The sequence below is a fragment of the Brachyhypopomus gauderio genome, unplaced genomic scaffold (assembly GCF_052324685.1).
Source record: "Brachyhypopomus gauderio isolate BG-103 unplaced genomic scaffold, BGAUD_0.2 sc37, whole genome shotgun sequence".
NCBI lineage: Eukaryota > Metazoa > Chordata > Actinopteri > Gymnotiformes > Hypopomidae > Brachyhypopomus > Brachyhypopomus gauderio.
This window is the reverse complement of record NW_027506867.1, coordinates 1,053,512-1,066,733: the sequence shown is the minus strand read 5'-3', so window position 1 is coordinate 1,066,733 and position 13,222 is coordinate 1,053,512. Positions and strand designations below refer to the sequence as shown.

General features: G+C 47.2%; 1 protein-coding gene and 1 long non-coding RNA gene across 4 annotated transcripts; one reads left to right on the top strand and one right to left on the bottom strand.

Annotated features, from left to right (window-relative positions):
* Positions 1-2,193: 2,193 nt before the first annotated feature.
* On the bottom strand, positions 2,194-4,491 carry LOC143485718 (uncharacterized). The gene is made up of 3 exons (XR_013123008.1): positions 3,027-4,491; positions 2,879-2,945; positions 2,194-2,801 (listed from the first exon to the last, which is right to left on the bottom strand). It is a non-coding gene; the product is annotated as an uncharacterized LOC143485718 (long non-coding RNA).
* A 5,964-nt stretch (positions 4,492-10,455) lies between these two features.
* Positions 10,456-12,210, top strand: LOC143485714 (uncharacterized). Of its 3 annotated transcripts, XM_076985253.1 has the most exons (3): positions 10,456-10,820; positions 10,953-11,273; positions 12,138-12,181. In XM_076985253.1, exons 1-3 carry the CDS (start codon positions 10,571-10,573, stop codon positions 12,158-12,160), a joined length of 594 nt encoding a protein of 197 aa, XP_076841368.1. In that variant the 5' UTR covers positions 10,456-10,570; the 3' UTR covers positions 12,161-12,181. The 3 variants fall into 3 exon arrangements, 2 of the variants coding, with proteins under 2 accessions (XP_076841368.1, XP_076841367.1); XM_076985252.1 differs by having other exon boundaries at positions 10,456-11,273; XR_013123004.1 differs by lacking the exons at positions 10,456-10,820; positions 10,953-11,273 and adding an exon at positions 11,715-11,847 and having other exon boundaries at positions 12,138-12,210.
* Positions 12,211-13,222: the final 1,012 nt, after the last annotated feature.

The following is a 13,222-nucleotide window of genomic DNA, read 5'->3' as shown; positions in this document are numbered from 1 at the left end:
GTTCACGGAAACTCGAGGTTTTCCGTTCCAGAAACCGAGCTTAGAGAGAACCGGAGTCAGTTACTATAGCAACTTATGCTCTGAAGCTAACCTGCTCGCTGGCAGGTTAACTTGGACCTGACCCAGAGTTACAAACACGTCATCATGACGTGTCCTTTCCTCGAAGATCATGTGGATATTTAAACTCAGTTTATTCGCTGAGTTCTTCGTCGGGAACGCCTTATAAAACCCCGAATAGACTTAACTCCCCCTGACTATATCTCAGATTTGCCACCAGTCCAGAGACCAGTCCACCAGCCCTTTGGCACCATGCACCATGCACTTTATCCCTGTCCCATTTACCTACCTCACACACACTGTACATACTGTACTTATATTTTTATATTTCATACCTTATACTGTTATCTATTTTACATTTTTTTACCTGGCTTATTTAATGTCTATTGCCTGGCTTGCACCATGACCGTCTTGCACTATGTTGTCCTGCACTATGTTGTATGTAATTGCTGCTGTGATATTTTGTAGTATGTAATTGCACTGAGGCCTAGCCTAAATGTGTTTCATTGTGCTGTACAACCCTGTTTCAGCATAATGATAATAAAGTTGAATTGACTTGAACTGACCGTTCTCCCCATCAAGATCATATGTGATGCTTCCCACCTCATCACAAATGTTGAAGCCAGATGGCCAGGATCCGTGTATGATTCCACACTGTACAACAAATCTGAATAGAGTAGGCCTGAGGTAGTGCAGTGTAATAGTTAAATCAGTGTAATGCAGTGTAATAGTTAAATCATTGCAAACCCTAGTGTGATTGATAGGACACTATGACGGCCTCCTTCATGGAGACAGAGGGTATCCCTGCCTGTCCTATAGGCCTACCTTATGACTCCCTATTCAGATCCTGCACCTGGACCACAGTCCCGCTACAATCAGGCCCATAGCAAAACCAGGGAAAGAATTTAAATGACCCTAGGAATCCTCGAGGCCAGGTTCCAGTGCCTGAAGGGGCTCAGAGTAACCCCTGATAGGGTGTGCCACATAATAATGGCATATGTGGTATTACACAACATTGCAACCATCCAGGAAGAGCGACAGCCTACCATCTTTGACATGCCCACAGATGAGGAACCTTAAATGCATGTGGGTGACAACAGAGATGGTGAAGTTGTCAGAGACTCCATCTGCAATCACTGCTTTCCACATTAAATCATGCACCACCACCCACCCCACCCCACCATCCACCCTGTAACCTTTTAATATACATTACAGTCAAATTCACTGTTATGTTTCATTATTTCATTTTTCTTGTAAATAAATATATTTTAGAATATATTTTAAGAATAAGATATAGTTATATACAGCCATACCACTTTGTACTATATTCTTATACATCATTTTTATCTGATGCCATATGTGTTTCACACCACTCAGATTAGACCTGGAATCAGTAAGTGTTCAATAAAAAAAATATTTAAAAACTCAATACAGTATTATAAAGGTGGAGAAAATAATAATATAATCGCACCCTTCTGCTAAATATAAAAATATCATTTTCACTCACGCATTAACTCTGTTGGCAATTCTTTGACATGCTGACTGCCTTTCTCTAGCAGCTACCGCAGTATTACATTTACGTTTAATAATATCTAAAATATTTTGCATACGCAGTCATTAATACTCCTAAGCTACAGTGGTGTGAAATACGATGCTCGGCTGATTTTCGCGTTTAAGTCCATGATAAATCCTATTTAATATTTTCGCAAATGCGAAAATATTCCCGCGGTGACAACAGGAACGGCACGATAAGTCTAACTAATAACTATCTGTGACTACATCTTTCCAAATTGATGAATATAAAACGGATTCTGAGTAGTTTTGTCAAAGTCTAACGTGGAAAAAGAAAACAATATTGTTGACTTTAAACTGTAAAGTTGACTTTAGCCCTTACTGGAGCTGCACTGTGCATGTCCGTGTGACGTGACGCACGGGAAAGGAGGAGGAATGTAGAGTTATCTAATACTTTATATTTGGAGTTTTAATAAACCAAAACCAACTACGCCACCCTGGGAATTACACCCAGAGAATTAACACAGGTCCATGGGTACCACGGGACAAAGAGAGTGATTTAAAAATAACAATTTTATTTTTCCATAAAATGGACAATGACAAATAAAATAAAAGACACAGACGACTTGGCTCAACTTCCAGCAGAAACTCCTGGCTGCTAATTGACAAGAATCATAAAAAGAAAGAGAACAGCAAAGCAGAGGGGCACACTCGGTGAGGCAGCTTAAATCAAATAAATGAAAATCACAACCACTCACTCGTGTACATAAAAAGAAAACAATCACAAACTCCCCACAGCACAGTGAACAGAATCAAACGGCTGACCTCACCTCCTGACGGCCTCCGCACCTCCCTTCATAATAAAAAAAATAAAATAAGTCAATAGCAACCACACAGATATTCATATACGCCACTAGCGTGACTCGAAGTTACTTCACAGTCGTGGATAGCAGCTGTACCCGAGGTTCCTGCTATTTACAGCCAAGCCAAAAGAAATATACAACATCCAGAAGACAAACAATAACGCTACGGTGATAATCTGCCTCGGATCAACTGTAGACAGACACTCTGTTAAAAACACTTTTCTCTGAGGCAAAACGGCAGCTTATTCCCCCAAGGCTGGATATGGCTGGGCTGAATCAGCCAATAGTAATCGCTCACAGCGACAACTAGTTCCGCGGAGGCACAAAACGCAGGCAGGTTTTCGATTGGTCCAAACGCCGGCAGTCCCACTATAAGTCACACGGAAAATCATGAATTAAAAACAAGGCACAACAGTGGTAAAAGGAAGTATTCAGTGTGTCTTTACCTCAACGCCTAAGCCAACCAGGCTCAGATAGTGGCAAACACGGTATAGTGCGGTGACGACAGACTTTCTAAATAGAAAAAGATAAAATAAACATTCTGAACGCCAACTACCACCTGCGCCCCGACCGCACGCACGCGCACACACATACCTCAGAGCACAGTAACGACAGCCTCTCGGAGCAAAGCAGCGACCCGGAAGTAGAGGGGGAACCCAGAGCAGTTCTGATGGCCTCAATCGAGCCCCTTTTTATAGGAGCCTCGCAATTAAACGAACCAATAAACTACATGTAGTAATTACATTACCACCAATGGAATTGATCGTAAATTAGTTCTTATTAAAACACAACCACCCGGCTACAATCCACCCCCCTTTTGTTTTCATTACCGTCCCGGTGATGACCTTACAATTTTTTCACCCTAATATTCAATGCCATGGTCTAAAATAATTTGACGTCGGCTCAGGAACAGAGTTAACCATCACACTGGCCAGATCCCCCACTGCCCGAGGAAGATGGTTAGGGTTAGAGTGGTGGCCAGCAGTGGTGCGGGTCGTCCTACGTGGCCCCGAATTGCTTACCCCAAGTACGGGCCCCATAACTGGTTCTGCTTCAGCAATGGCGCAAGGTGCTTCAGAAGCAGAAAATACTGGTGCAGGCCCTGCAGAAGCAACGGCCAATGGAACAGAAACGTCAGGTTGCGACCCTGCAGTTCCCAAAGAATAATCAGACACACAGACATACAAATCCCCATCGACGGGAGACTCCATGCCCGCCTGCTCTTGATGCAGCATGGCTTCAGGGACCCGGTCTTCATGACCATCAGGAGTCTGTCCCTGAATCTGAACTTTCAGCATGGAACGGTGTACATGCCTCACTGCACTCAAATCGTCTACAGGTGCTATGGTATACACGGAGCCAGTACCTGAAGGGGCTTTCAGCACTTTATACACCACCGAGCTCCACAGATCTTGCATCTTATGCCGACCCCTTACCCCATAGTTGCGAAGGTAGACCAGCTGACCTTCTTCCAATGACACATCCTTCACGTGCCGATCATGCCGCTCCTTGCGACGGCTGGCAGCTGCCGTTAACCGATCCCTGGCACCCTCAAACGCTATCTGGAGCTGAGTCTGATGTTCCATGATCCAGTCAGTCACTTTACCAGCGACAGGCTCATACACCCTACCCAAAAGAAAATCAACAGGCAAATGTGGTTCTTGACCAAACATAAGGAAGTAGGGAGACTCACCAGTCGCCTGATGGGGAGTGGTATTGTAAGAAAAGATCAAACGGGGGAGACAAGACACCCAGTCCCTTTTTCTAGATGGGGGCAAAGCTCGCAACAAATTATGCAAAGTTCTGTTAAAGCGCTCACATTGCCCATTCCCAGCAGGGTGATATGGAGTGGTGCGAGATTTCGTAATACCATAAAGTTGACATAGTTGCTGGATAAGGGCACTTTCAAAGCTGCGGCCCTGATCAGAATGAAGTCTGCTGGGAACACCAAACTTGCAAAACCATTCGTTCACCAGGACCTGGGCCACACTTTGAGCACGCTGATCTCGAGTGGGGACAGCTAAGGTGTATTTGCTGAAAACATCAGTCAGAACAAAGACATTCTCTACTCCATTTTGAGAGGGCTTTAGCACCGTAAAATCTATGGCCAAGATCTCATTAGGGCGTGATGCCAAAAGGTGTCCCATAAAACTGTGGGTCACTGGTTGAGCATCCTTAGATATTTGACAGCGCTCACACTCTTGACACCAACGTCTCACATCGGCAGACAGGCCAGGCCAATAGCACCGCTGACGAACCAGCTCAGTAGTGCGCTCAAAGCCTTGATGGCCATGCTCTTGATGTAATTGAGTCAACACCTCTTCCTTCAGAAGAGCTGGCAACACCAGCTGATGAACCTCCTCACGCCCATCAGGACACCAAATCCTTCGATAAAGCAAACAGTTTTTCTCCACTAACCGGTCCCACTGGCGCAACAACACCAGAGCGGGAGGAGACAGGTGTTTACGTTCCTCTGGGCCTGGTGGTTTCTTTCGGCGGAGAAAGACCAAGGCTTCCTGAATGATGGGATCAGCTTCCTGTAATGCCTGCATTTCAACTGACGTATGAGAAGGAAAAACAGAAATGACATTTTGGGTCACTGGTAATGTTGACTCTGCTGCCTGAATTTGCTGAAGGGGACGCGGGACCAAGGTGCCAAGGGCCACCTGGTCCAATACCTCCCCGCCCGGCCTATATTGTCGAGACAGGGCGTCAGCGTTACCATTACTTCGTCCGGACCGATATTTAATCTCAAAGTCAAAAGCCGCCAACTGGGCAGCCCATCGCTGCTCCGGAGCTCCCAACTTTGCAGAGGAGAGATGACTGAGAGGGTTGTTGTCGGTATAGACCACGCACTTATGCCCCAACAAATATTCTCGAAACTTCTCAGTCATGGCCCACTTGAGCGCCAAAAATTCTAACTTCATAGAACTATAGTTTGACATGTTACGCTCAGTGGGCCTAAGACCCCGGCTAGCAAAGGCAATTGGTCTAACCTTACCCTCCTGCTTCTGAGAAAGGACGGCTCCCAACCCACTATGACTCGCATCCACCTCCAAAATGAAGGGGAGTGTGAAATCTGCATAGGCCAGCACCGGAGCACCGACGAGCCTGCCCTTCAACTCAGCAAAACTCCTCTCGCACTCCTCAGTCCAGGCACCGGAAAGACTCCGCCCTGACCCCCTACGAGACTTGGACCCACCCAACTCTGCTACCAGCTTATGCAGTGGGGCTGCCAGTTTGGCAAAGCCCTCCACAAAGCGACGGTAATAGCTGGCAAAGCCCAAGAATGAGCGCAACTCCGAAACATGGGAGGGTCGCTGCCAGTTGGAGACTGCCTCGATTTTGCTTGGATCAGTGGATACCCCTGTACTGGAAATTACATGGCCCAAATACTTTACCTCAGGTTTAAAAAAGGCACACTTCTCCAGTTTTGCCTTAAGCCCTTCCTGCTGCAGCCGCCCCAGTACAAGCTCCAACCTGGCTAGATGCTGGGAAACAGAAGAAGAGAAAATGACAACATCGTCCAGGTACAATAGCAGTGACTGACACTGCTGGTCCCCAAACAATCGCTGCATCAATCTCTGAAATGTACTGGGAGCGTTGCACAGGCCAAAAGGCATCCGATTCCACTCGAATAACCCAAATGGCGTGCAAAAGGCGGTCTTGGCCTTATCCCTCTCGGCAACGGGCACTTGATTGTAGCCACTGGCTAGATCTAAAGTGGAAAACCAGCGAGCCCCAGAAAGTGCGTCCAGAGATTCCTCAATACGAGGCAAGGGAAACGCATCCTTTCTCGTCTTACTGTTTAACTGACGATAGTCTACGCACATGCGGAGAGTACCATCTTTCTTCTTGACCAATACAATGGGAGATGCATATGGGCTACAACTTTCCCTAATAATGCAAGTCTCCAACAGTTGATCTATATGGGCTTTTACAACCTCATATTCAGAGGGAGGTATACGCCTATAGCGCTGTCGCACGGGTACCTCATCCAGCAACGGGATCTCATGGGAGAGCAGACTGGTACACCCCAAATCTCCATCATGGGCTGAAAAAACAGACCAATACTGGAGCAGAAGGGACCTTACTTGTTCCTGTTCCTGACTGGACAAAGATGACAGATCCATGGCCTCCAATTTCTCCTGCAGTGCCATAGCGGCGCTTGAGGCCCCACTAGTATCGATAGCCCGGACTTCTGCAATTCCGGCTGGTAAACTGACAACCTGGACATCACTCAAGGTGCCCAACAGCGTATGAGGACGAAGAGACACGTAGTTGGTCCCCACATTAACAATAGGAACGTACCCCATCCCACCATGCCAACTTACCAAAGCAGGGGAGGCCAATAGACCCTCCGGTAACCCAGAATCGGTAGGTTCAAACAATATCGAACCACCACGCTGTTGATTCCACCCAGTTACAGGCACAAACTTTATAGAGCCACCAGGAACATGTTGAACCCTTCTGCCACACATCTTTGCCTTACTGCTGACTCGAGAGATGGGCCGAGTTGATGCTCTATGGCAGTGCTGCAAGGCCTGCTGAACCAAGCTGGGAGCCTGCGACACAACAGGTGAGTCAAATAACAACGGGCCATGTTGTCCAAACAATTCTTGGTAACATTTGCTGATTACATTCATTCCCAGCACACCAGGGACATCACACGGCGAACCTCCTACAGGGTCTTTAACCACTAAAACCCCACACTTTGGTACCACCTTACTGCATAACTCTACATCCAACTCCAGGTAGCCCAGGTAAGGAATAGCCAGCCCATTTGCTGCTCTAAGCTGCAGCCACTGACACGAATGAAGACGATCTGGACCCCAGGGCTCAAAGTGCTGTGAGAAGAAACTTTCAGTAACCGTGGACACCATTGACCCAGTATCCACCAAGCATGACACCTTGACTCCCCCAATAAAGACATCAATATGGGGACATGACGCGATTAACGTTGGCCTAATACCTGAAGTATTGACAATCCCTGAGCCAGTAAGCACCCCATCCGAACTGTGGCTCCGCAACTCGGTGGGTGCTAGTTTTCCGACACCTGATGAGGGCGAGAAGCACCCCCCAAAGTCGAAGGTGGCACCCGAGCAGGACCAGGGGGAGTACCTGAAGTTCCCGGCTCCCAGGTGCACTCTCTAGCAAAGTGTCCAGGCCTTAAACACCTTCTACAAACCATTCTACCCCTATGAGGGGGCCTGGGTCTGTGGGACTCCTGTAGAGAAGCAACCGTTTGAACAAGTTGATTTAACTGATCTTGTTGCCGTTTCAAGATTTCCTTCAATTCCCCCAATTCAGATCCCACCCGGACATCCCCTGTCCCTGCCTGGGTACCCCCTTGAACCCCATACTGAATACCATATGCAGGCACAGACAGGCTTCGAGCTCGAATGCCCCCTAGCATACCCTCTTGCTCCCACCGAATGGCGTCTGCACGAACCTCTAATAATGTAACAGTGGGCTGCCGGCGCACCAGTTGTTTCAACTCCCTACGAAGAGCGCATTCAGACACATGCTCAATGAATTGGTCACGCAACAGAACTTCAGCATTAGGCACACCACTAGGTGCACGTTGTTTAACTTTTTCCATAAGATGTAATAGTGCTAAAGAAAATTCCTGCAACGTTTCACCATCTTGCTGTTTTCGAGAAAAAAATGCTTCCTGCAGGGCTACGTAAGATTGAGAGCACCCATACAGTTCCTGCAATATTGTGATTACCTTATCCGGATCTCCCCTTTCTGCACTAGAACGGTATTTAATCTCCTCTCTCGCCTCACCTTCTAGATGATCAAAGAGAAAAAAAGCTTGATCAGCAGGAGACAAATGACGAGCATGCATACAAGCCTGCACCTCCTCCACCCACTCATTTACACCAATACCCGACTTCCCCCTAAACATAGGACATTTTCTATCTCTAGGTATATACACCAATCTTTCAGTTACTGTAACACTACCAGCACCATTAGCACCAATGGGAGCTGGAGCTTCAGAAGGATGGTCTACATTTGAGGTGCTAGCAGCAGGTGCCGTCAGCTGCTCGTGCCGCAATCGTTCGTTATCGGCTTTCAACTGTATTACCAATTCTCTTAATTGTTGCATCTCTTCCTCCATAGCTGCTATACTTCCACGAACACAGCCACTTACGAGGGGGGGGGAGATCACCTACTTGTAGTTCAGTCCTCTGCTGCCGTTTTGCCTCACCTGTCAAAATCACCGTTAACCAAAATACTTTTTTTCTTTTAAATACATAAATCACAGTCTCTGCCCTTATAATGGTACCCGTATCCTGCCGGCTGCGCCAGAATGTGATGTGACGCACGGGAAAGGAGGAGGAATGTAGAGTTATCTAATACTTTATATTTGGAGTTTTAATAAACCAAAACCAACTACGCCACCCTGGGAATTACACCCAGAGAATTAACACAGGTCCATGGGTACCACGGGACAAAGAGAGTGATTTAAAAATAACAATTTTATTTTTCCATAAAATGGACAATGACAAATAAAATAAAAGACACAGACGACTTGGCTCAACTTCCAGCAGAAACTCCTGGCTGCTAATTGACAAGAATCATAAAAATAAAGAGAACAGCAAAGCAGAGGGGCACACTCGGTGAGGCAGCTTAAATCAAATAAATGAAAATCACAACCACTCACTTGTGTACATAAAAAGAAAACAATCACAAACTCCCCACAGCACAGTGAACAGAATCAAACGGCTGACCTCACCTCCTGACGGCCTCCGCACCTCCCTTCATAATAAAAAAAATAAAATAAGTCAATAGCAACCACACAGATATTCATATACGCCACTAGCGTGACTCGAAGTTACTTCACAGTCGTGGATAGCAGCTGTACCCGAGGTTCCTGCTATTTACAGCCAAGCCAAAAGAAATATACAACATCCAGAAGACAAACAATAACGCTACGGTGATAATCTGCCTCGGATCAACTGTAGACAGACACTCTGTTAAAAACACTTTTCTCTGAGGCAAAACGGCAGCTTATTCCCCCAAGGCTGGATATGGCTGGGCTGAATCAGCCAATAGTAATCGCTCACAGCGACAACTAGTTCCGCGGAGGCACAAAACGCAGGCAGGTTTTCGATTGGTCCAAACGCCGGCAGTCCCACTATAAGTCGCACGGAAAATCATGAATTAAAAACAAGGCACAACAGTGGTAAAAGGAAGTATTCAGTGTGTCTTTACCTCAACGCCTAAGCCAACCAGGCTCAGATAGTGGCAAACACGGTATAGTGCGGTGACGACAGACTTTCTAAATAGAAAAAGATAAAATAAACATTCTGAACGCCAACTACCACCTGCGCCCCGACCGCACGCACGCGCACACACATACCTCAGAGCACAGTAACGACAGCCTCTCGGAGCAAAGCAGCGACCCGGAAGTAGAGGGGGAACCCAGAGCAGTTCTGATGGCCTCAATCGAGCCCCTTTTTATAGGAGCCTCGCAATTAAACGAACCAATAAACTACATGTAGTAATTACATTACCACCAATGGAATTGATCGTAAATTAGTTCTTATTAAAACACAACCACCCGGCTACATCCGTGTGTGTGAAACTCTCCGTCCGCTCAACACCGCCCTCTCCCCCTCGAACCCGCTCTGCTCTGCTCCCACTGGGCTGCGCATCCACTCTGTTCTAACTGGTCAACCACCAGAGCGCTTCCGCTCCTGTCTTCCAGTCTGCAGACAGACAGATCCTTTAAACACTTGTCTGTTAGGAATCATTAGTGTCCGAGCTGTTTACGGAACAGACACTCAGTTCTCTGCAGATGGACAGAACAGTATCAGACGTGCATAAAAATACCAGTACCATTAGCAGCTTAGCTAACCGGTTATTAGAAGCCTAAGTGGGACAGCAACTGTAACTTTACACAGTTAAGTACAATGAGACTTGATCAAATTCTGTTGTACGATTTGTGTATTGTTTTTACCCTGTAACGTCTCAAAATTAATATTTAATTAAGCAATATAACACAAGAGGGAGTGTGTTATTCGCGATAACACATGACCTCGAACTAACTGTTATATAAACTTCAATATCACACAAAAGAGAGTGCTGTTATACGTTCATTATATGTTGTTCAATTAATTTAATAACATATGCTACATTATATGTCTTCAGGCTTACATGCGGGCGAGCCCAGAGCCAAACCCATAATCCCTTGCTCCCACCGTCTGGAGAGGATGGAGCGTGAGCAGCAGCAGTTGCTTGCAGACCGTTGCAGGGATCTGACTGAAAGGAGCTTCCTGCAAGAACAACAACAGGAGGCCATTATGAAGTGCATCTGCGGCACTCCACGCCACCAGCCGACCAGGGTGAACAACGTCCGACTGGAGCCCCTGAGGAACGGTGAGAGTAGCTCCACCCACTCTCATGCTTCCTCTGTGAGCCACTGCGCACCACTGGATGAGCCCCAGAGAGTGCGCAGGATCCAGAGCCCACGTGCTGCTGTCCAAGATAAGCTGGACGACCTCCCCCTAGGCCTCTATGATGAGGTAAAGGCCATGCAGGCCCACATCCACGAGGAGGCGGAGAAAGCAGCACGGAACGCCAGAGCCTTCGGCCGAGGCAGCGTGAGGCTTCGGGAAGTAGCGCGGGCCTCCAGCCGCACCCCCAGCCGCACACCCAGCCCCATGGACTCGTGTTCGCCCGTGGACACGTGCACGCCCGATGAGCTCCGGGCACTTTCTGCTCTGCAGACACCCGTGCCCCCACCGGCAGTGACCAGGCCTAGCAGAATTCCGAGGCCTCGGAATCTGTACAGGACGGCCAAGTCCGTGGACAAGTCCTGTGAGGTGCTAGGTGAGTTCCTTTCCTGGAAAATATTGACTTAAAGCACTTAGAGCAGCAATGTTCAACACAGGGGCCATACTCAGCTCCCCATTTACCTCACATATAGATGTTTTCTGTAATGAATTAAAACACTGTATTTATATTTTTAAAAAAACTAACTACAGATTCAGGCCATTCAAAAATGTTAACAATCAATAGAAAGTTAATTAACGGTATGCAAATTTTGTGTTGATAAATTCAGTGAGCAGCAAGAACAGAACTGGCTTTTTAGCAAGAGACACTGTCAAGTCTGTAGCTATCAAGCTGCCTCCCATTGGAACCCAGGTTAACTCGGGTCAGGAGCCAAAACTCCACCGTAAACCAGCCAGTGGTGAGACGGGCCCAAAGAAGGCTCAGTTCAGCTCGGGTGCGGCGATTGGATCCATCAAGCCGGCTGAGAGAAGGGACGCCACTAGGGCTGCAGCAGTTAGCCAGGGTGAAGGAGAGAGGTGGCAGAGTCTCTGAACCTGGTTAGAGAGCAGCCTCTGGCCAGACCTGAACTGGCCCTCAGTCAGGCATTTCAGCTGTTGAAGAATGAGGACTGGTAGGCTGTTACTGATCTTGAACAGACAGTCTGCTCCACAATGAGCAGACGGTGAAGACTGGACAATGATTACACCAAGCTAACAGACATTGTGTTTTAGACCGACGGCCAGCAAAGAGCTATAATAACTGAGGATGTCTGAGAATCAACAAATAGCATATAAAAATTAGCGATGGACATCTTGATAGGGAACTCACTGTTGCTGTTTTGTTAAGTGTTTGATTTTAGTAATGGAACTTGTTTAGTATTACTGACATAACACCAGGTTTGTACACTGTGTTTGGGAACAGGGAGAAGAAGATTGATGGCTTGATGCTGGTGCGTTCTCTGGCCCAGAACCATGCAGACATCCTTCTGCCCAAGCTCTGTGATGTGTGCTTTGCCGTGGTCGAGGAGGTGAGGATCTCAATCAGAGACAAAAGCTGCTGTAATCAAAGCCAGTAGGCTTGAAAAGGAGCTTCACATTTTGCTGTCCCAACAGGACATGATCTGTTTTATGACCAATCGTGGTTATAACCTGAGGAAGAGTCCACTCTGAATGTTTTAGAGGGGAATTTCTCCTCCTTACACATAGTGGTAGAAGGGTGCAGTGCAAATGAGTGATTTCCCTGCTCTGACACACCCAAAGAAACCTGCCGGCTAATGCATGAGTCAGTCCAGGCAAATCCTCATGAAGAGTCTGGATTCCTGGGCCGTCATAAGAGATGTGTGGAGACTTGACCTTGAACTTGAAACTCACTGTTGCATTTCTTTACCTCTCTCTCCTCTGTGTCCACTGTCTCAGGTGAAGAACCTGCGATCTATGGTTTCGTTTGCCGCCATGACCACACTGGCACACCTGTTCGCCAACCTGCGCAGGGCCATGGACCCCGAGGCGGAGGCAGCCGCCTGTGTGCTGCTGCACAAGGCAGGTGACAGCAGCCTCTTCATCAGGGAGGACGTGGACCTGGCGCTCGATGCCATGGTGAAGAGCTGCTCGCCCAGGAGGGTCATTAATGCTCTGCTGGCTGGAGGACTCCGGTAGAATCCCCTCACCAACACAATCACAATAAATAACAAAGCTTGTAGTACAAGACGGACACACATTTCTACTACAGTGGAGCATTGTAAGTACCAGGCAGTAGCAATATTGATGAATAGCAGCCCACTTCCACTAGCTCTGAGTTTATTATCAAAGAGCAGCATGTCTGCACAGTGTCTACTCAGTTTTGTGGGCAGTCAGGAGTGATTTGTGATAATGTTTTTGGAGGAGAACACATTCTTTAGCCTTTTTTGTAAGAACGAGGATGGTAGAGTTTGTGTGTTTGTTACAAACTCCAGACGAATTTCTCACTGTTTCTCTTGAACCCTCCAGCCACAAAAACAGCGCTGTGAG